We start from the raw sequence: 24,292 nt of genomic DNA, 5'->3' as shown, positions 1-24,292 counted from the left end.
TTTGGTCTGAGGTACACAGCAGCACAGTACATACGTGTCAACTTGGTTAATTTTCTGATAGGTCAGGCAAAAATGAGCGTTTGGCTTAGCAGAAGAAACAGAATGAAAGGCACAGGGTCCACGGATGCTACACTCATGTTCAGGGGTCTAGTGACTGCTTGGCTGAAAACTGAGTTCATGTTCATCAAAATTATTTCAAACTTGGAAGAATTTATTTCTGTTTGGGGACATGAGGATATGCTGTGCACTGTAGAAAACCAAGTGCTTCTTCTTAATTTCTGAAAAAAATAAATAGAGGAAGGTCTGTATCCTTTTGTTTTTACTGTTTATGGCAATTGTTGTGTTTTTCACTATGTATATGAGTATTTGTGTTAATATTGTTATCTTGATGTGAATGAAGACTTGAACCATTAAAGGCTTGGTTAAAGGTCTAAGGACTCTCTCTCTCTCTCTCTCCCTCTCTCCCTGTCTCTAATCGCAAGTGCGAGTGAGGACGGAGTAGCAGTGTGTTGCTTTGGTATAAAAGAGTTTCTAAAACAAGCTTTTTTCCCCCTATCCATCTTGTCCTTTTTCATCTGCTTTTTTTGTTGTGTTTTAGTTAGTTATTTTTTTCCAGTGACAGGTCTAAGTGGAGTTGTTTTTTTCGGTAGCGCTGCTGCTTCCCTCAGCGGGGCAATATGGCCACTGTGGGAGGTGGAGGGACGACGTTTGAAAAGTTGACATGCCGGCATGCGATTAGAGTGGCTCTGGTGGTCAAATGCTCGGTGGAGGAGTGCTGCCTCATGGTAGGTGAACATGTGGGATATGGAAGCATAAAATCAGCATCCAGAATGAACATTGCTGTAGTCATGTTTCTCGATAGTGTTGATAAAGCCAACCAGGAGGTGGAAAGTGGTGGACTCCCGTTGACCCCCCTATCTGCCGCTGGCTAATCCTGCCACGAGAATCACCATTTCTAATGTTCCCCTGTTCATGAGTAATGCCGGAGAAGGAGCTTGCAAGATACGGACAGCTGGTGTCCCCGATAAAAACGGTCTCTTCGGGTTGCAAGTCTCCTCACTTGAGACACGTTGTGTCCCATAGGAGACAAGGCTTCATAATTCTGAGAGATAATGCAGAGGATTTGGATCTAAAGCTTAAGTTCAGGATCGACGAGTTTGACTACATTGTCTTTGTTACATCCGGCATGATGAAATGTTTTGGCTGTGGGTCTGAGGGGCATTTAATAAGATCTTGTCCCGACAGGAGTGAGGGTAGATCTGATCCTCAAGGGCCGCCTTCATCTCCCAATGCCGCCACGAGTGGCACATCTCCAGCTGAAGACGGTGCTGCCGAGTCGGCGCAGGGCAGACAGGAGGCTGGGGAGCGAGGGGCAGGAGAAATAGACCAGGTGGTGAAACAGAAAGAGACAGAGGCTGGAGAACACAAGGACAACGGACGGACTGAGCAGGTAGGAGAGGAAGGTGGGCAGGATGAGCAGGTTAAAAAAGGTGATCACGATGAGAAGGTGACAGAACTTGAACAGGTGGAAGCTGATGGAAATGAAAACAGTGAGAATGGGAGTGTAGCAAATTGGCTGGGCGAGATATGAATTGTGGTTGGAAGAAGCAAATACAGCAGACTGCTATTAGAGTGGCAGAGTCTGTATTTGAGGAAGGGGAAGAGATGCTGTTGGATGATGAAATACAATTTAAAAAAAAGCCTATTAAAAGGAAGCCCACAGAGGGTAGACAGGAAAATTTAAAAGCAAAGGGGGATTCAAAAGATAAAAAGCCATCCTCCTCTTCATCTGAGGAGGACGCAGAAGAAGGTGACTGTGAGTTAGTTTCTACTCCTCGTACACAGGTGGCCAATGAAGGGAACTATGCTTTCCTGAAAATCAGGAAGTTTTTACAGGTCACCAAGTGTTTGACGGCAGTCAAGGTGGAAACTACTTTCCAGACTTGCAGCTTTTTGTTGACTCAGTCAAATGTTTTATGAAAAACACAGGAGATTTGGAAGTAAACACATTTACTGACCAGGAAATCTTTAGACTGAAAAAACTTGCACAGAAGGTAAAATAGCAACTTCTCGACGATGCTTAAGACGAATTTGGTCGACGAGTGTGTTGCACTGGGCGATCTTCCTCTTACTGCTGCTGAAGGAGCCACTGATTCATGGAGCCAGGCTGGATGTCCACAGCCGGTGCGCTCCAAAACTTTCCCAGAAATTGGTTTCCACCATGAACATCACCCTACAGAGCAGAGCTTCTACACAGACATGGCCTTTTTTCCAGAACTGGGGGGGGGGGTATTGTGCATAGTGGGAGTTGATGAAGATCTGTTTTTCTTTTTTTATTTGTGTAATGAGGGAAAGTCCTGGCTGTATTATTGGCTTTGTTTTATTTTATTTATTTGCGATGTAAATTGTATAAACACAGCATCCATTGCACGTTGTCCATCTTGGGAGAGAGATCCCTCCTCTGTTGCTCTCCCTGAGGTTTCTTCCTATTTTTTCTCCCTGTTAAAGGGGTTTTTAGGGAGTTGTTCCTCATTCAATGCGAGGGTCTAAGGACAGGATGTTGTGTTGCTGCAAACCCCCGAACTGACTTTGTGTTCATGTTGGGCTATTTTATTTTGAATTTCTGTTTTTACACATACTTGTTTAGACTACTGAATGGTCTTTTTTTCTCCCTGAAACTTTTTTTTTGTTTGTTTTTTTGCATGAGCTGGATTATAAAGAGATGATTGTGTTTGAGTATCAGCTGCTGGACTGTAATGTATTCTGAATAAATGTACCTTTTTAAAATAAAAAATCTCTCTCTCTCTTTCTCTCTCTCTCTCTGTCTCTCTTCACTTCCCTCTTTGATACTGGACTGTGAACTCCCTTCAGTATACACCAGGTGTGTGTTTGCACAAAGTGGTGGCAGGGGTTTTCTGTCAGCTATCTTATAAACTAGAAAAGCTTTAAATAACAATGATAAACCACATGTTCATTTATCAAGCTACCCGCCTCCTCCTGTTGCCTTTTGTGCCATACCCACCCACTTTAATTATAAGTTTGCTTTCCACCCCCAGCCACAAGCACAAAGAATTGTCCTGAACCCACCAAAGCTGGCTCTAATGTTAAAGAATTACAGGATAATAAAATACATTTTGAACCCCCTTTTCCCCCTCGCAAAGCAACATTTACATCAAGTATTGCAAGCATATCCACATTAAACAGATTTAGTGCTGGATGTTAAGCGTAAATAAGTGAATGTGGTGGTAATATGGCCCATACAACTAAACATTACATTAAAAAAATCCAGCACAAGTCCAGTATCAGCTGCTTCAGTATTTTTTTTCCACATTCACAGCCTATTTTAGACTCATCCATGCTTTGTCTGATTTGGTTTGCATGACGCAAGTGTAGATCATCTGGTAAAGTAGCTTGGTAGCCTTGATTTTCACATTAGCAATTGCAATTTTCAGCACCAAAATATACCGGGCTAAATATAATAAGGATCGGGTGTTAAATCTTAGCTGCAGACTGATTTGCAAGTGTAGGCAACTCTGAGACAATGCAGACAGTTTACAGTCCATACTACTGTTATTTAGATTACATTTAACTGTTATCATTAACCTGCACCATTCTAACGAGTCCTGCAGCAAGGCAGACTTTACCTTAGGCCTGTACATGGCACTCAGAAATCCCCTGAATTGGTGTGTGATATGGAGTATGTGCATGCTGTTCTTGTTTCATTATCACCGACATATCATATAGCCTGAGAGCCCTGTTTTCTATATACAACAAACCACAAATGTCAGCTGAAATAACATCTGATACTGATGTGATGCCAGTGTGGTGTCTATGGATGTGGGTGTAAAGTAACACATGCAAATGGTCATCTATGCATGTGAGCAAACCCACAAACAGGATGAGAGAAAGAGAGAGAGAGAGACTTTGAAAGCTACTGTTATTGATGAGATCAACCAGAGGATCTATCAGTTATGAGATGGGAACTAGAGAAGAGGGAAGTGGTGCTCTATTGTTCCTCCATCACAGTTTTACTACAGTACCTGCCTCTTCCTGACTTCCTCTCCTCTGATATTAAACATGGCCATCTTTTAACAGATTGGGGTTTAGGCAAGGGTCTTGGAGAGTTTTCCTACAGCCAGAGTAAGGAGCAAATGGAAAACTTGACCTCGTCAGAATCGTCTAAATCTCTTAGTCTTTTCTTATCTCTTGCTCGTGTGTGCTTGCGTTGAAACATCTTAAGCGCGATAATCCAGCGAAAAATATTTTTCTGACTATGAAAGTCAATGTAAAAATAAACGCTAAATATACACCGGGTAAGAGAATTCCGAAGTGCTTCCAGTTCCCAAATTTGGAGACTGGTCTCGAGGATGAAGGGTTCCAAAGGGAGTCTTATGTTTGTTCTCTCATATAAGAAAAAATTCTACAAAGATATGATCAAAAGGTCTTCAGTTCAAAACTACAGCGGGAGAATAACATTTGACTCATGAAATATAAATATTTGCAATGGAGCCCTGCAAAATGTAAGACTTTTGGGATCTGGGGACTAATTTATTAAGTTTTTGTGCAATAGCAAACCCAACGGCACATGCCGATGTCCAGCCACAGGTTCAGATGCACAATAATGGCTGCAAAACTTCACTTAATGTGCAAATGTACACGTTATGTGGTATGTCTTTGTTGTGAAAGAACCAAATCGCAGTGGCAGAAAGCGTTTTGCACGGTAACATGATCATCACTTCCTGCACCTTGTAATTTGTCTCAGCAAAAACAGAGCATTAAAAGACAAAGAGATTAATTGATTTATATTACTCATCAGCTCTGTTGCCATTTTGTGACCGTCATGGATGTTTCATATGGTGCTTGATGTTTTACTATAGTGTTTTTTGTTTTTTTTGTTCTTCTGCAGCCTGTCCGCTGAACACGGTTCAATGACAATCTGAGAGCACCACAGACTTTAGACTCTTGTACAGATCCTCTAAAATCACACCTTTTTAGAAATGCCTTCTCCTGTGAATCGCCTCAACCCTTATCCCTATGAGTTTCTGCACCTGCATTTTATTCACATTTTTATTATTTATTGTGCTACCTATATATTTTTTACTAGTTATTTATCTTAGCCATGCATCTCATTTTCTGTTAATGAATGGTTTGTCATTAACTAAATTGTCAATAATAATAATAATAATGATAATAAGAATAACTTCATTTTACCTCTTGTTTAGAAGAGCAGGAATGTATCACAAATAATGTTCTAACAGTTAATTATGCTTTAATAATGGTGATGTGGAAATACTGAAATCTCATTGCATTGTTATGCAATGAATGCCCTTATAATGACCAGCAGGAATGAGTGCCATTTTCTTTTTAACAATGATGAGGAAACTAAAAATATTAAACATTAAAGAGGGATGTGGTGGTAGTGGGGTGTGATTTAGCATCGGCTGGAAGCGGAGAGAGGGGGCGTGGGTCATGGGAGAGCACACGCTTCTGTTAGTAGGGAGGCTGATTAGCAATCAGCCTAAGGTCTGCTTAATCGACAATCTATGCTTTATATACCACAATGAAACAGGGTCTTGGACTGGCTGACATGGACATGGGAACAGACACCGGCAGAACATGTTATTGAAAAAACCAGAGAGAGAGGAGACACACCACTCTGAATCGAGACAGTGAGGCAGCTCCTGCACCTGAGCACACAAAGACATTGTAAATCAAAACTTGTTTCACCGAAACCATGTGCATCTTTCCATCCTGAACCCTCCCACTGACAACAGTCTTGTCACAGTGGTGGCCCATACAGGTGGATGGATCAGCAATCAAGTCAGCCACAAAATATCTGCTAGGGTGAGCCCTCAACTGGATCCCCAACCTCCAGGAGAGCCAAGCCTGCATGCAGCACTAGCAGACGCAAGCCCTGCAGGAAATGGCCCTCAGCAGGCCGAAGATCAGGCTCTCCTGAGGGAGCCGCTGCACACCCCTCTGGCTACCTGTGGGGGTGGTATGGCCAGTACACCATCTCATTGGCCCCAGATCACCCTCCCGAAGATGACAACCACCAATGGCCCGAGGCATTCCTGTACATCTTCGAGAGCACAGCATAGGCCGGAGGAGGAATAGGCTGTGTGCAAGCTTCCCCTACTCACCAGGGAGGTACTAGTCATCAAGCACAGCCTACCGGCGTCCTCCCAGGGGGACTGCTATGCTATCAGGCAAGCCGCCCTGGACCGGGGTGGGGCTCACGACAGAGGGGCATTGCCGCTGGTTAAGGATTATCGCCCTGCAGGACGCCAGTCATCCCCTCATTCTAGCGCAGCCACTCCTTGACATGGCGAGATGGTGCTGCAGCCAGACCTAGAGGACCTCCACCAGCAAGTAGCAGTGGAGCAGTTCATCACGTTCCTTCCCCCTGCAACCGCCAACTGGGTCCAGTGAAACTGTCCTGGGGGCCTGGCCCAAGCCGTCGCCCTAGTGGAGGACCACCTCACCCTTCCTGGACCGACGTGGTGACTCTGCGGTTCACCCCATCCCGGCCTCGAGGAGATATGACCAGAGCACTCATACACACACACACACACACACACACACACACACCACTCAGCAGCACATACCCCCCACACCTGTCCCGTTCTATGCCCTCCCTATCCATAGGGCCCAGCTTCAACCTCCACCCTCCCGGACCCATAGGGGGTGCCTCATCAGGTCAGGAGTGCTGGCAGTGCGGGAAGTAGCCACTGGTGGAAGGAGAGTCCTTTAATGGAGGTTGGACAGGTGGTCGGGTTCTGGGTCCATCAGTAGGGCTGTGATGGTATGCATTTTTTCTTACCGTGGTGAAAAGGTAAAAAAAAAAAAGAATTTTTCCCCCCTACAAATGCGTCATATTGCCTCGTTCAAATTCGTTGGCTGCTCCTTGTTGTTTGGCTCAAAGCCAAAATGTGTCCAAATAGGCGATGTAATATTTGGCTTTGCACCCAGATGTGTCGCCATTGTTGAACAACCTCATTATAAATTTGCTGCTGATACTACAGTGGTAGGTCTCATCAGCAACAACGATGAATCATCATACAGAGCAGAGGTGGATCAACTGGTGGTGAGGTGCAAAAACAACAACCTCACCCTAAATATAGGAGAAACTAAGGAGGTCATTATTGACTTTAGAAAGACCAGCGCCCACCATACCCCTCTGACCATTATGGTATGGACGTGGAGAGAGTTAGCAAGTTCCTGGGGGTTCACATTACAGAGGACCTCTGCTGGTCCTCACATGTCACTGCGCTCTCCAAGAAGGCCCAGCAGCATCTTCACTTCCCGCGGCGTATGAAGAAGGCGAGTCTCCCCCCACCAATCCTTATTACATTCTACAGAGGCACCATAGAGAGCATTCTGACGAGCTATATCACTGTCTGGCATGGGAACTGCAAGGCCTCTGACTGCAAATCCCTACAGCGGATAGTGAGACAGCTGAAAGAATCATAGGAACTGCTCTCCCATCCATCCAGGCCATCTTTGACGCACGGTGCACCCGGAAGGCTCTTAGCATTGTGAAGGACCCCACTCATCCTTCCCATATCCACTTCACCCTCCTACCCTCTGGCAGGAGTTACCGGAGCATCCGTGCTGCCTCCACCAGACTACGCAACAGTTTCATTCCTCCGACTGTTGAGGAACCTTATAGCCTGAACACTTAGACCGTCCATAAAATGACTTTATGACCAGCTTACTCAGTGTCCATGTCAGGTGTGCTTCTGATCTTTAAGTCTGTGAAGTAATTCTTGCTTTTAATGCACCTTTTGTTTTTAATATTCATTGTGTTATTTGTTTTTATGTGGCACTGAGGTCCTTGTGAAACGTAATTTCGTTCCCTTATATGCATGATGACAAATAAAAGCGGCCTAAGTCTAAGTTAATGTCTAGCTGCTAGCGTCAACTGTGTGGGCGTTACCACATGAGAGAAGTATAAGCACCTACAATCAAAATCTAATTCCAACTGTTTGCTTTATGCTTCTTTCTTTTATGACTGTATTGTGTGTTTTATATTCAATTGAACGTTATCTGTAGATATCACGATTACTCAAGCCTCGAAATAATTAATAATCGGACACACACAAAAGAAATCCCCCATGTTTAATGGACTGTCCCTCCCCCTCGCTCGCCAAGCTGAAGTGGCAAGCGACTGAGAAGTTTTAATCCTCCAGAAGCCTTCAACATAGGATGGAGGACAGTCAATGAAGATAACTATGATGGTATAATGATGGTAACTGCAGAGAATTTCTCTTGCAGTGTAAATGCAAAAACACATATGCTCTCACATGCATGCATGCTTTCATATACACGCAAACAAGCACAAGATCCACTTTTACCAGCTCCTTTTGTGTAATTTTGTGTAATCATGTCCAGCATCTGACCCCCCCCCCTCCCCCCATGGTGCATAAAAGCCTTATTTGACCACATGCTTTCATTATTACAATTTTCTTGGGAAACCTTATATGGTACAATGCATAAATGATTTTGTCCCTGTGATAACTGTGTTGGTAGCCCAATGTTGGTCATTGTGTTACCATGTTACAGTATCTGGACTGTATCACCCCATTTAGAAATGGTTTCGGTAGCAGTGGGAAGGTTGGGAGACCACAGCTTTGAACACATTTCACAATGAAGCTGCTTCTACACATGCCCAAGGCACAGTTGACTCCTACACACACACACACACACACACACACACACACACACACACACACACACACACACACACACACACACACAACCATACTTCATAATCATCAGGTTGGAAATAACTGGCTATTTTCTACCAATTAACATCTGTCACAACTTCCCGAGATAGCTCAATTAACTGACGTAATTTTTTGGAAAAAAGATCTGTAAAGAGCAAAAAAATAAAAATGTGTTGTTGAGCCCTATTGTGTTAAATAACACGCGTGCAACTGAACTATAAAAATAATGCAATGGATAAAGATTTCGCATATCAGGGTGGGGGTAAGGTCTTAAAGAGCCTTACCCCCACCTACCAAGACAACGATTAACTTCTGATCCCCAAACGCCTGACCACCACCCAGATAGTGGACGGAGCCACACCATTTCAAGCGCCTCGCTATAATGCAGAAACAGGCCTGTTTGGCTGGGAATGGATGGGTTGTTTTTCAGCCTGTCGCTCTCTCACCTGCTCATTCGCTGCAAGCTCCTTCTCCAGCTGTCGATGTTTGTTGTGCCACACCAAATAGTGAATAGGATAACGACTCTTCTCCGGAGTTTTCTTGGCGGAAATCATCTTCGGACCATAGTTCGCCCCCTCCCGTCTCTTCCCCTGTCAGTTTTCGCCGTGGATTTGGGGGGTTACTTTGTCATTAATTTCCCGCTTATAATAAGCCCATCATCCTTATCGTGATGCCAAAGGCGTAGGTAGCCCTGTCGTCAGTCAGTCACTGCTAGTAGATGACTCCCTCCCTACCCGCGCTTATTGCAGAAAGCAGAGCCCCTTGAAAAGGATTTTTGACCGTCTCATAATGTCAGCATTATCCCGTCACCCTTATACCTCTAGCCCTCTCTCTCTCCCTCTTCCTTCTTGAATATAGCCCACACTACAGGCTTGCTGTGGGCGCATCTACCCTCCCCTATTCCCACACAACGGTGACTGAGAGAAATGAGCTGCTGCGAGCCGGTGATGACAAGCCGCAATGAAATGTACGCAGCCTCAGCCAATCCGATGGCAGGAACACTGAAGAAAATGATGCCAATGAGGGGCCAAATGCAAAGCCCTCTCAGCATTAAGTTTGCTTTAATTATATGGCATTAAAAGAACCTATAACAAAACCAATATAACAACAAAAATAATAATAATAATCATCATCATCATCCGAGGACGCTCGACCTGAATAATAATAATAACAATAATACCATCAACAATAATAATAACAATAATAATGATAATAATAGAAGCCCCCTTAATAGACTAGCGATTTGTCCATGATTTACCATAGAGTGAAGACAAAATTAAATTCAGGGATGTGGATACACGTGTACCCACATCCCTGAATTAAATTACGCCGGTATAGACAGCGAATTAGTGATTAATTCAATCAATCAATCAATCAATAAGATCTTCTTTGACTCTTTCCAAAAAACTTTTAGGGAACCCTGGAAGGGAATAGCTCTGAATTTCTGAGTTTACAGCTGCCATTCATCACTTTTCAGTGGCAGACATGTGAAAGGGAATGCCAAGAGTCTACAGGTTTTTACCGGGTTAGTCTGTCTCCTCTTTGGTTGACATCTCCAGATGTCCTCATCACCGAATTACACTTTTTGTGTATAGTGACAGACTGGGAAGAAAACCTGCATGGGGTAAGAGCTTACTATCCCAGCCACTGCGGAAACACAATCACAGTATTAAGAATAAAGGCAGTTTTGCTGTAGAAGTTGATTCATTTGCAACCTACACATTGGCGGCAACAGTTTTACGTTTTGAAATGAAACATAACATTGAAAAATTGGCCCACGACATTTATCGCAGTCTGCCAGCCGTCACCTCAAACAAAAACAAAAACAAAGAGAGAAAAAACCCCAAACACAAATAGGACTACTCGATGGTGAGCGGAACCAACGATCGGATCATTCTTTCCACTATATCATCCGTTGGCGGTGCAGGGATAAGAGGGGACACGGTAATGTGTGGGGAAAGTGACAGGTAGAGAGCGGGGCTGCCGTCTCTCGGCGAGCTGCTAGCGGTGCCGTACACCGTTATGTAGGTCCAGGTCTGGACTGGGATTCCTGTCGAAATGAGCCTCGCACGGACAGCTAGAATAATAACAATAATCATAACAGAGGGATTCGGATGCGGTCTGGGAGTTCACGACTGAACGTGGACGAAGTAAAGTAGGAGAAACGGGAAACTAGTTGGCGGGGAAAGCATATCGCATCTCCAGGCTTCCGGGGATTCGGGGCTGCGTCGGGAGACGAGCCGTCGTCGCTTTTTCGGGGAAGGGCGAGCACCCGTCCGTAATAAATACTTACTTCTCCGGATCAGCCGCTGCACCGGGGGAGCGTTTTAAATATGTCAAGGAAGCTCCAAAGGACAGAAGTCTGCGCCGACTGCAGTGCGCCAGGTAGGAAAATGGAGTTAAAAAAAACCCTAACAGGAACAATACGTCGGGAGGGAGGGCGACATGATGGGACGGGAGGCCTGTGGTTGCTGTCACTGTCAGCGGAATCCGCAGAGCAGGAAAACGGCCAGCGTTTTCAGGCGTTGCTCGGGCCCGGAATAAACACCTATGATATAGGCGTGTTACCACAACGAAACATACGGTTTGCTAACAGCTGTTTACCTCGCTCAGTTTAACAGGCCGCTGTACATTTATTTGCCCGGACTGAGTAAACTTATACGAGGGCCACCGGTTTGTTTGCTGCGTTGATGGATGTGAGAGTCAGGTTTGTGTAGCTGCCCTGACTCGGCGGCACACATTTGTTTTGGTTTTTCTGGACCGGGCTAGACTGGTGACATTAGCTCAGCCGGGTTAGCGAGTTAGCGTTTAGGACGGACAGGCTTGTCAGCGAATAACCAAACGTTACACCCTCATACTGATACTAGCTAACTAGCTAGTGACATCTCTACCATGTTTTCTGTTGCCTGTGTGTAAACGCTAGCTTTGGTCCCAAAGCGTTTTAGTGTGAGGTTTGGCCGGCTACCTGCCTACGACGTTAGCGGGCTAACTTCGAATAGTTAGCAAGCGCTACTGCTAAGTTAGCTAGTAAAGCTAACACATAAACTAATGCCATTTTCCTGATCTCTGTGACTTCCCATTTACACCAATGAAAATAACCTTAAGAAAGTTGGTCAGTGCAAATGAAAGATAGTTTTGTCACACACTCACTTTCTTGACTTCTATTCTCATTCACATTTACGTAAGCTAAGGGCTGTTAAGGATTTTTTCAGTAGTAATTACCCTGAAAGATAAAAAAGAACCTAAAACATGTCTATACTTTATTAGATTTGAGTAACGTAGTAATAAGGACTTGGCTATAATTTCAGTAAACATTTGCAGCATTATTCTTACATTGCCATGACATTCTTATGTTTGTGTATGAAATGATGCCAAAACATTGTTGTCATCCCTTTTTCTGCCATTGCATATATTGCCCCCTATGTTTAGGGGGATTACTTGGATATGGGCATTTTTGTGTGCGTGTGTTTGCATTCACTGATGTGTGCGTGTGTTAAGGCAGCTGCTCTCGCCCTCACAGCTGCTTTCCCCTTTAGGAATGTGTAGTTTGTGTAGGTGTGCATTTGTGTTGAATAGCTTGAGCATGCTTGACTGTCTACAATCTTCAATGCCCAACTGCTCTGTACTTACCATTTTCTGACTGCATTTTCCCCTCTGATTTACAACCTAAACCTATTCCCTGTTGGAAATCTCTCCTTACCTGCCTGGATCAGTGACTTTCTGTCCTCCATTCCCTCTCTTACCTTACTACATCCTGACCAAAGCACTCCAGCCTGCTTCATGCCCCGCCCCTGTCAAAGAAATGTCGATCGATGTGCTTGTCTCCATGATCAAATAAATCGTATAACAGATATAATGAAGTCACTGTGTTGTCAAGGTGAACGTTTGTTATGGGGAAACAATAAATATAGATATTGTACAAAAAGTGACCTATAAGCTTGTTTGTTTAAGCTCATTGGTGTGACTGGTATTGGTTCTAGACTTCTTCTAATATCCTACACTCAGCTTTATTTATGCAGCCCCTTCATAGGATGATACACACATACACACACAGACACACACACAGACACACACACACACACACACACACACACACACACACACACACACACACACACACACACACACACACACACACACACACACACACACACACACACACACACACACACTGACTGTACCTCACAAGATGCTGACCTAGCCAGTGGTGACAGGCCACCTCTCTTCCACCTAGCCCTCTGTTATACTGCAAGATAATTCTGTTTGCATTGCTACAAAGTGCAGCTATACAGTCTTGCCTTACCTGAGATTGAGGGGGCTTTAATATCACTCCATGGCTAGATTCAGTATTAATGGTGTCAGCATTCAATTTTGCCATGATTGTAAGCTCCTCATGTTGAATTATTATCCCTTGTATTGTTGCTCTTCAGCGCAGTAACAGTTTTGTGACTTTTTTCCAAGTATTACTCATTCCACGTTGAATCATATTAAATTATGAAATAAATAAATAAGGAATCATACAGTGTATCAGCATACTGTCTGCCACTAGCTGGTGACACTTTGGCCAGTGTTTGTTCCAGATTTCTCTTCCATATGTCAAGAACTGACATGCTCATCTGTCCTACACATCTCAGTAAGAAACATTTGAGGAGAAAAGCCTGTTTGTTTATTGAAATCAGCCCAATAGTGACAGTGAAGTTAAGTTTTGATACTATAAAATGGTTACTTAGAGCTGTAAAGCCTCATCCTGTGTGAAATATGATTTTCCTAGCCAATGAAACATGAAACGGCAGCTTTCAGCCTAAATGAGTAAGACTGACAGCTAGGCATACAGCCTTTATCCTGCAGCTAGAAGTGGAACATTTATTTTGGCAAAGAATTTTCAGACTTCAAATCTAAATGTCCATCACTAAATGAACTTGCATTAATAAAAATGTGCAGCTAGTCCAGAAGGACACTTAGAAAACCATGTAAATGATCTCAGTCTGAATTGGTTTGGAACTTAACCATCACAGGCCAGCTCTAGCTTGGAAAGGATGTCATCATTTAAGTTTGACTAATGCCATTTGCCAATACCTCTTTGCCAATCATTTTTATCCCAGTCTAATAGCTTGATGGTGGAAGCTAGTATTGATCCAGCTGGCCAAGCAGATAGGTTAGCTAGTGGGTGTGTTTTTTATATTCATTACACAGATTAAGGAATTAAATTGCTGCAGTTCAGCATTTAAAGCCTATCGGCTAGTGTTCTAAACTAGGCTATGGCTCTTTTCAAAATCATTCAGCTTTTGCTGCCTCCCTATCCGTGGGTAAAAAGACTTAGTGCTGCTTAGTTCATCAGATGATAAACTATTTTAGCTCCATTAATGCCCTAAGCTCAGCCTTGTTTATCCCAGCCTGAGAGTGACTAATGCAGACAGTAGATGTTTGTTGAATGTGTGTGTTTTTGTGTGTATGTTGATGTTCCAGAGTGTGTTGTTGTTTGCAGCTCATCACATCAGGATCCTGACGGCATAAACATGACCTAGACTGCAAGTCTAGACCGTGGCTAAGACTCAGTAGCTGGCCTTGATTCCTTAACTCCATTCTATCTGTAACTCTTTTATATACAACAAACCTGACATTATTGCCCATTTGAAAAAGATTCACTTAACTTCTCTGAGCAACCAACAACAACCAATGCCATTGCCCTCCAAAACCTGTAAACATCACCTACACTTCATTGCATTGCCAACTAGACGCTACTGGTTTTATAGCAAGCAACTCATGACTGATAAAAGCTCAGCGTTTACCCTGTGTAGGTGCACACAATTGTATGTGTGCGCACATTCTATTTTGACTGGGTGTCAAAATCACTGTTTAAGATCAGTAGTGAATGGGCATGTCAGATTCCACCAATATTGCATGAAAAAAGCAGCCAATGAATCAATGGGACCTGCTGCTAGCACGCAAGGCACAATTGCCCATTGAAACATGAAATATGATCAACATTCAAATTTGAGGGGGGCTTGAAAAAAAGGGGTTGTAAATGTAACTTGAAATTCAGTTAACACAGTAAAACCCTGCATTTCTTCCCGACACTCCTAATTATTTCTGTTGAGCATATGTGCTCCTGGTGGGACAAAATGTTACCACATAGTCTTTCTATAAGAGGCTATCATTAAACCCATCTCAGTGGCAACTTGGCTCTTTATTTTAGGCTTTATTTTAGGATGAGGATCCTGGAGGACTGTTAACTTAGACCTTAATCACTGTTATGGTGTAGAGTTTAAATGACTCCTTCACAACCTGGTAGGTTAGCCACTGTATACTCTGTGCCCAAAGCACTCCCAATGCCAGCCCTCTCTCTCACACTCTTTCTGTTTTCTTTTCAGATCCGGGCTGGACCAGTATCAACCGAGGGGTTCTGATCTGTGATGAGTGTTGCTCGGTCCATCGCAGCCTTGGTCGTCACATCTCCATAGTAAAGCACCTGAGGCACAGTGGATGGCCTCCCGCACTGCTGCAGGTAAGGCTCAGAGGAGAGCAGATGGGGACAGGGAGGGGCAGTCACAAGGGCTGGGTTGAAGAAGGGTGAAGGTGGGTAAAGGGGGATTGTCTCAGTGGACACATCTGGAAAGAAAAAAGGCAAACACCTGAGACCCACCTCATTGCCACAGGTAAGGATCAGTCCAGTATCCTAAGAATAGGATTGAGACTGTTTCCTGTTGTGCATTTCTTTGTGTTTTGTTTTGTTTTTTTAGAAACGAAAAAAGTATACATTTAAAATTTGCCCAGTCTACCTCTGTTGAGTTGTGTCTTGCTTGTGTCTATATCTTCATTTGTAAATACTTCCTTCTATCTCTGTCACCATCTATCTGCATCAGGCTCTGCTTCAATTACCTGCATTCAGTTCTGCCACTAACTACCACTGGCTGTCTCCGTTTATATGTCTTCAGTCTCTTTTTGGGCTCAATCCAAAAGGCAAATTGGCCAGCTGAGTGTTGCTGTTTGACCATAGTTGCTTCAGCTCTTACATTGCCTCCAGTACTCTACAAGATAATTATTCAGAGTTTTCGTGATGTGCTTAAAACATATCCTTTCTGTAGTCCGCGGTGGTGTGGTGGTGTAAGCATCAGCTTTGTGTCGATGCAGTTGCCCACTGGGGACTGGGGTTCGCGCCCCGGTCTCGTCAGATCCAACTATGGTCGGACTCGACGAAGCAGCAATAATTGGCAATGCTGTCTTTGGGAGGGGGGCGGAGTCGGCTTGCGTTCGTCGCATGAATGCGTCTGTGTGTGTGTCAGAAAAGCAGTGGTTCGGCCTGGATTCGCCTTGTCACGAAAATGGGGAGGCGTCTCCTTCTAGACTGCCGGGCGGAGAGATGCAGTTGGCGAACGCATGCAGTAAGAGTGTGGGTGTTTGAACTAAAATAGGGATCGATTGGCCACTAGATTGGGAGAAAAAAGAGAAAAATCAGAAATAAATTTGGAAAAAACCCTCCTTTCAATGTAATCAAGGATTAATAGATATGGGTGCAAAAAAACATTACTGTGTGGCAGATCTGCAACTCTAATACAAAAACTAATTGGCAAGAGGTGAGGTTTGGCAGGGACCCAGTATCCTATTGATGTAAGGAGGCCTTTACCAGGGTAAGGATCCTGTCTTAAGAATTAAGCTGCTTTGCCTTCTCAGTACCTTTTTGTTGCAGAAATGTTTTGGAACATCATGTCAAGTTTTGGTTCAACATCTGTCCTTTCTTTAGTCCCAGCTGTGGGTTCTAGTGCAGAATGTTGGGGTAGAAAGAGAAAAAAAAATGCTTTTTTTTTCTTTCTTTTTTAAACATTTTTTATTGTTTGAGCATTTCGGCAGTGTTCTACTTTGTCTTCATTTGAGCATTTGTGATTTGAGGTGTCCCCTTGATAACTTCAATGACACAACTCCTTTTACCGACCCCCTGTTCCACAACAATCCATGGCATGTTTCTTCTCCACTGCACAGAATAAATAACAAACACAGTGGATAGAAACAATTGTCTTTGTTTCAGGGTATTTAATAAGTGGCTCTAGTAATGTTCTTTCCAGTACTGAAGCCCTGCTCTCTCTCTCTCTCTCTCTGTGCATGCGTGCTTGCGTGTGTGCGTGTACGTGTGTGTGTCTGTTAAAGATGGTGCAGACCCTGGCCAGTAATGGGGCCAACTCCATATGGGAGCACAGTCTTCTGGACCCTGCTCAGGTGCAGAGTGGTCGGAGGAAACCCAACCCCCAGGACAAAGTCCAGTAAGTTTGTGCACAGGCCAAAAATTTAGAGCATACACCTTGATATGGAAGAACTCATCTTCCCCATCAGCTTTGCTGGCAGTAGTCGATGTCAAACATCAGGATCTGGTGTCCAGTAGGTAGAAAGAGAATGTGCCTCAACTTTCTTAATGAACTGACCCCAAAAGAGTTTTCTTTTAGCAACAGAAGTTTATTTTTCTAGATAACCACCTAGCTCTCTTCTCATGGTAGCGTAGCCAAAGCAGTGATGGTGCAGTGGTTAAAACTGCATCTTTGGACTTAAATGGGCCACGTTCGGATTGGAATCACAACAGCATAATGACACTCTCTCTTTTGTCTAAACTACTTTCTCTAGCTTTCCAGCTGTCTGTTTCAGGGATCTGGACTGCCCACTCTCAGTTAAAGGGATAGTTATTGTAACATAAAAACATGCATGGAGTAGTAGCCGATAAGAAAAGTTTCAGAGGTGTTTGATAATTTCTGAGAAAGTTGTTGGGCTTATTGTATGTCTGTTTCAATGCCACTAGCAGTCAGTTTGTGGGAAGAGCAATGTGTACCATCACACAAGCTCAATGCTGAGAAACTCCACTGGGGTTAATGTTCAGTTCAGAAAGGGCAAAACATGTAAGCTGAAATCAACATCCACAGACAAGATGACAGAAAGTGACACTGAAGGGAGCAAGTATGATTTAGACTAACAGTGTTGTGATGTCTACAAGACATGTTGTTATTTTGTAATGTTATTACTGCTTGCAATGCCTTTATTTTGAATTGTATTGTTAGTTCAAACACATCACTTCTCATCAGTCAGAGACACATCACTTCCTGTCAGTCAGACCAGGAAATACTGGAAAGGCAGAGAAAGGCACATGTCTTAGTCAGTACACGGATCCAGTCACGCCACACACAAGGACTGATGAATCAGTGTCATAAGTTGTTGCATTTCATTATTTAAATGCTAAAGTTCATAGATTAAGGGTTATTTGATGAAAATGCATTTGATGGGTTGGGATTAAAAAAAACGTTGTATTTACAAATATATAAAAAGTGGTTCATGCTTTTGCAGTGCTAATTCCAGTGCAATTCTGAGTTTGTAAAAAACATTATAAGACTTAGTGCAATTTCCTTTTTTGTGTTTGTTATCCTCCAGTTTTCACTCCATGTCATTGTGAAGGAGTTGCCAGTAAATGTTTCTGCAACTATGACGATGACTCTTTCTTAAATTTGAGTGGAGTTTAGCTTCGTGTTTAGTCTGCAGTTCTTACGCCCTTACGAGAACACTAAAAGTGTCCTTTAGTGCAGGAAAATTATGTACTAACGGTTTCATTCATTGGCCTCTGATCCGTCACAACAGAGCATGTATGCAAGCATGCCAGGTTACTTATTTAACACTAGCACAACCAAGGTGGTGATTTTGACCATTTCGGATTTTCAAAGTTTAATAACTTTGTGAAAAAAAAAGATTGTCTATATTATTATTTGCATTAAAATGAGTCTTAGATCAATTTCAGGAAAAAAAAGTTAAAAAAAGTTATCATAAGATCTACCTAAAACGATTATGACCGGTCAAAATGACTGCGCGTCATGGCACGTGTCATGTCACTATTTATGACGTGTTGGTTGCATCATTTCCTTCGCTATGTTCATTGCTCTGTCCTAGAAACACACTAGCATTCTCCAGTGCAGAGTAATAGTCTAAACTTGATTTTTGATTATTTCCAACAAGTCTGGGTACAGCCGCCATTTCAGATGCACCATGACTACTACCGAGGCGCTACAGTATTTACAGGCGTTGGACAGCTGTGATTTAAATTGTTTGAAACATAGTATTAAAGTTGTTAAAATGTTAATTTTGGTGTCAGCCGTTTGCTAACAGACATACTAACATATGCAATGCTTTAATATCTCAATTGGGTATTTATCTTGACAGAATATGGAGTTTAAAAACTAGCCGTCATTTTGACCACCCTTGGTCGTTTTAGTGTGTTTAGTGAAATCCCGGTCGTTGTAGTGTTTTAAGTGGTTTAAATAGTTGCAGCGACATCGCCAATGAAATCAACAACTCTGCTTCAACACTGACTTTCAGATATCTTAGTTGTATGAGCGTTTCATTTCTATCAGTTAGTATGAAATGTTGATTTATATCAAATTCTATGGCCCTAACCCACTGTTCCTAATGTTTTACCATGTGTTTAAAATCTTTGTTTTTCCTTTAAAAAAAGAAAAAAAGGAATTTGTAGACATGGGAAGATTCCTCTTCCTGGTAGTTATCTCTGAAGTGAAAAATTACTATAGGAGTTTCACAAATTTGACCTGCAGAAAAGTATTCCTCTCAATTCACCTACCCATGTTTTGTTAGCGTGTGTGTGTGTGTGTGTGTGTGTGTGTGTGTGTGTGTGTGTGTGCGTGCCACAAATATGTGGGCATATTGTGCACTGCCCAGGAAAATTTGAGTGTGACTGATTGAGTGAAACATTCAGGAAGCCGTGGTTGACCTATCATTTCTGGTCCATTCTGCAGATTAAGTAACATCACTGCCCTTAAATGTTCCTGTGCAAATCTCCAGTGTTTTTAAAAGAATAAAATGGATCCAGTAATTTTCACCAATTAAAAAGCAGGGGACGCATCGATGTCTGAAAGAAAAAGTGTTATAAACAATAATCTAAATGCCGTGTAAGACTGATACCACAATGTGGTGCAGAATTTTAAATACCAAATTCTTCAAACAACCAAGAAATAAATGTCTGATAAGAGTATGGTTGCTTGAAATGGAAAACAAGAAGGATACCCGCTCAGGCCACACTGAGAAAAAATGTTCCTGTGGGTTTGTTCTTCCTCTCATGTCGGTCTTTTTTTTTTCTTATTTGATATGGAAGTGGATGGATTTTTTTTTTTGCAAGCGCTTCACATGGTACAAATAAGAAAAAATAAGCCACAAAAACTGAAGGGAAAGTGCTGGAGGACATATCCAAGCAGTTTACTCAGATTTGAGTTTAAGTAGACCCTGCACACAGAACTGTCATCCCATCAAGTCCCCACACATCCACCAGAGTGACTGAAGTGTCTTTTTTTTTTAGTTTCTTATTTTATACATTCCTGTCACGTAACTTTCTAAAGAGAGCTAAATGATTTGCAACCATCTGCTGTTCTGTATGTACTGTTCAGTATATGTTAAAATAATTGAATGATATTATGAAGTAATGTTAGTACTCAGTATAATATCCAAATGACAAGTTGAAATTGTCAAAAAAACAAAACAAAACAACCTGCAACCCCCCCCCCACACACACACACACACACACACTCCAGTCAAGTTTTCATGAAATCTAAGTTGCCCTTAATTGTCTGTCGTTTTGTCTCTCCACACATCTCCCCCACCCCCAAAACACACAACTAGTCCCACCAAGTCAGAGTTCATCAGGGCTAAGTACCAGATGCTGGCCTTTGTCCACAAGCTGCCCTGCCGCGATGATGATGGCGTCACCACAAAGGACCTCAGCAAGGTGAGAGCTAACAAGGTCAGAGTTCAAAGGATAGAAGTCAATGGCACAGGCTAATTAGTCTATACTAGAATTGCATGTCTAAGCACACTGTTTCACTACACAGCCTATGTGAATAGAGTGGATGAGCCCAGCCATCAACGCACATGGCTATACATGGGTATTTACACACACACACACACACACACACACACACACACACACACACACACTCTGATAAGGCCCCCAGGAGGAAATGATCTGAATGACAAAGCAAAATGTTCTAATGATCTCTATTGCTGTGGAGCGCTGTTGGGCTCATTAGGGGATCCTCTGCCTGTTTCTTTCCCTCACCTTTATTCCTCCCTCATGCTTAATTTATCCACCTACACTATGTAAATCTTTCCTTTCCGTTGCTCTTTTCTCTCTCCCTCTCTCTCAGCAACTGCACTCCAGCGTGCGGACGGGGAGTTTGGAGACGTGTCTCAGGCTGCTGTCCCTCGGGGCTCAGGCCAACTTCTTCCACCCGGTCAGAGGACATCCACTCACTGATTCACTGCATCTAACCAATTACTCATGCAATTCAGTTCCTCTTGTCCAGCCAGGCATCTTGAGTCTTTTTTTTTTTTAATCTGTTTTTATCAAGGAAGACCTGGAAAGGAAACGTACATCACAGAAAAACATGACACAAACCCTAATGAGACAAAGACTAAGAAGCATATCAAACTACCACAAGACATGAATTTTGTCTTGACATCTTGTGTGGGTGTCTGTCTCTTTTTTCGGTTCCTGTCTTTCTTTGTGTGCCGTCCCTGCCCTTCAGGAGAAAGGAACGACCCCACTCCATGTTGCAGCCAAGGCAGGCCAGATCCTCCAGGCGGAGCTGCTGGTGGTGTACGGGGCAGACCCTGGAGCACCTGATATCAACGGACGCACACCCATGGACTATGCTCGGTACATGACAGTACACACATAAAACTTCATGTCTGGGTGGCATGGGGGTCTGTTCTGTTGCCTAGCAACACGGGGATCTCCGGTTCGAATCCCCGTGTTACCTATGGCTTGGTCGAGTGTCCCTACAGAAATTGGCCATGTCTGTAGGTGGGGAGCCGGATGTGGGTATGTGTCCTGGTCACTGCACTAGCGCCTCCTCTGGTCGGTCGAGCCGCCTGTTCGGGGGGGGGGGACTGGGGGGAATAGCGTGATCCTCCCATGCGCCATGTCCCCCTGGCGAAACATCTTACTGTCGGGTGAAAAGAAGTGGCTGGCGACTCCACATGTATCGGAGGAGGCATGTGGTAGTCTGCAGCCCTCCCTGGATCAGCAGAGGAGGTGGAGCAGTGACCGGGATGGCTTGGAAGAGTGGGGTAATTGGCTGGATACAATTGAGAAAAAGGGGGGGAAAATCCCCCCCCCCCCAAAAAAAATGCATGTCACAGGGACATCCAGGTAGCATAGCGGTCTATTCCATTGCCAACCAATACAGGAATCCCGCTTCGAATCTCTGTGTTACCTCCGGCTTGGCCGGGCATCCCAGCAGACACAATTGGCCATGTCTGCGGGTGGGAAGCCAGATGTGGGTATGTGTCCTGGTCGCTGCACTAGCGCCTCCTCTGATTGGTCGGGGTGCCTGTTCTGGGGGTCTTGGGGGAATAGCATGATCCTCCCATGCGCTACGTCCCCCTGGCGAAACTCCTCACTGTCAGGTGGGAAGAAGCGGCTGGCGACTCCACATGTATCGGAGGAGGCATGTGGTAGTCTGCAGCCCTCCTCGGCTCGGCAGAAGCGGTGGAGCAGAGATCGGGATGGAAGAGTGGGGTAATTGGATGGGTACGATTGGGGAGGAAAAGGTGGAACCCCCCCCCCCCCCCCACACAAAAAAAAATCAGCTCACATGCATGTACGTTTGTATGTACCTACCCACTCATGCACACTAGTTTATTTCATTTCATTGTGTGTGTGTGTGTGTGTGTATATGTCTTTCAGACAAGCAGGCCAGGTGGAGCTAGCGGAGCGACTAGTGGAGTGTCAATACGAGCTGACTGACAGGCTCGCCTTCTACCTATGTGGGCGGCGTCCAGGTACATTACTGCATCTTCTCTGCTGATGTGACCTTGAGCAAAGGATTTACTTTTACTGATATTGCACCATGGCTGTACTTGAAAGTAAAAAATATGAAGTTTAAAATGTCAGTTTCTTGTGGCACCGCTCACTGTAAGGCCTCTCAAGAGCATCGTTAGACTAAAATTGACTTCACAGTGCTACTCCTCTCCTCTCCTCTTCATTGCTGACTCAATCTTATTCCAGATCACAAGAACGGACACTATATCATTCCACAGATGGCAGACAGGTATGGACTTTGACGTAACTAATGAGGTTATTGGGTTGTGCTATTGAAATGCCGTGTGTGTGTGTGTGTGTGTGTGTGTGTGTGTTGTTTGGTTACATGAACGATCTCATGAATATCAGGTCTGTAGATTTTAAGTTAAACACTAGCCAGCTGCCTCACCTGGCATACCTTTATGGCATTTTTTTTTACTTTGATTTTCATTAATGGACGTTTCCTGTGTAGGAATGATTTGGGGAATGTTGCAGTTCAGTATTTTGACCAGTAGGCAGCACCATAGAATCAGTCATCACATCTCCAGCCTGAAAGAGCTGGGGGGTGGGGTGGGGGCTTCATGTAGCCTGAGCTTGATTTGTGTTGCCTGATTTGCATAGAGTGAGCTATATGTTTGAATTATAGTGCATAAAAGTAGACAGTCTGATAAATCCGGTTCATTGTTATTAGGCTCAGTTCCTTACACTCCCTATCCCAGCTACTTAAAATTTGCTTAATTTAAAACATCCAAGTCGAGTTGAAGAAGTGGTCCCAAAAGAATTTATCAGACTGTGCATGCAAGGCGGAAAAATCAAGCCCAACTATGGGGATACCACTTTTGTCAGTCTGTCTAACTTCACCTCCACTCTGCTCTGTTGCGGTGAATGGTAACTCTTGATGATATGTTTTGAAGCTGTTTTGACGTGGCCTGTGTACCTGTCTATTCTTTCTTCCTTTTTCTCACTCGTTTTCTGTTCTCTCCATCTCGCTGCGCTTGGTGGAGCCAGAGCTCGTCCTAAGTGCCCGACACAGAGGTATCTTCACTCTCCTTCTCACTTTTACTCTGGAATTTTCTTCCTGCTTGTCCAGCCCGTTTACTCATTCCCAATCTCATGTAGACCTTCCAGCTTTATACCATCCTCAGCCTCTCCTCCTGGTTTCAGAGATAGAGGGGAAGACTAGGCCCCTAACCCTATTGCTGCCGGAAAATTGGGCTCTGGAATTGAGTGGGTGGGGGTAAATTTCAGAAAGCTACCAGAGAACAGTTTTTCAGTTAGCTTCCTAATCGAGGGGATTGTGATTGTAGAGCGACAAGTGTTGAGTTAAAATTAGGGTAAAGAAATGAACAAATTCAAACTTAACAACTGAAAACACAAACATTCTCATTATTTTTTAAATCCATATTTCCAACCATTAAAGCAAAGAAAATTATTTTTTAGGGAAAAGCTGTGCTGCATGTATTTCATCTCACAGTTGTAACAAGAGACTTAATTAGTCACACACACACACACACACACACACACACACACACACACACGCACGCATGCTCATGCACTATATGAAAAATCAAACTGACCAATACCATTATTCTTTTACTTCCTCACTGGAATATGGCTCTTACAAAAAAAGAATATTGTTAAAAATCAATGTATGTATTTGTAGTCTAAAATGGACATACACCCCATAAAGCTTTGAAGAAAATGTTTTATTTATTCATGCATTATTTAA

At 43.5% G+C, this 24,292-nt stretch overlaps 1 protein-coding gene across 1 annotated transcript in view; it reads left to right on the top strand.

Annotated features, from left to right (window-relative positions):
- Positions 1-10,990: 10,990 nt before the first annotated feature.
- LOC130133431 (ARF GTPase-activating protein GIT1-like) overlaps positions 10,991-24,292 on the top strand; it is a 31,362-nt gene continuing 18,060 nt past the window's right edge. Inside the window, exons 1-8 of the mRNA XM_056302013.1 lie at positions 10,991-11,114; positions 15,101-15,234; positions 16,872-16,984; positions 20,382-20,487; positions 20,906-20,992; positions 21,287-21,417; positions 22,450-22,544; positions 22,771-22,813. Coding sequence (XP_056157988.1) covers positions 11,063-11,114; positions 15,101-15,234; positions 16,872-16,984; positions 20,382-20,487; positions 20,906-20,992; positions 21,287-21,417; positions 22,450-22,544; positions 22,771-22,813 — 761 coding nt within the window. The 5' untranslated portion in view covers positions 10,991-11,062. The remainder of the gene's footprint in view (positions 11,115-15,100; positions 15,235-16,871; positions 16,985-20,381; positions 20,488-20,905; positions 20,993-21,286; positions 21,418-22,449; positions 22,545-22,770; positions 22,814-24,292) is intronic.

This window comes from Lampris incognitus, unplaced genomic scaffold, assembly GCF_029633865.1.
Source record: "Lampris incognitus isolate fLamInc1 unplaced genomic scaffold, fLamInc1.hap2 scaffold_323, whole genome shotgun sequence".
Lineage (NCBI taxonomy): Eukaryota > Metazoa > Chordata > Actinopteri > Lampriformes > Lampridae > Lampris > Lampris incognitus.
This window is presented reverse-complemented; position numbering and strand designations above follow the sequence as displayed.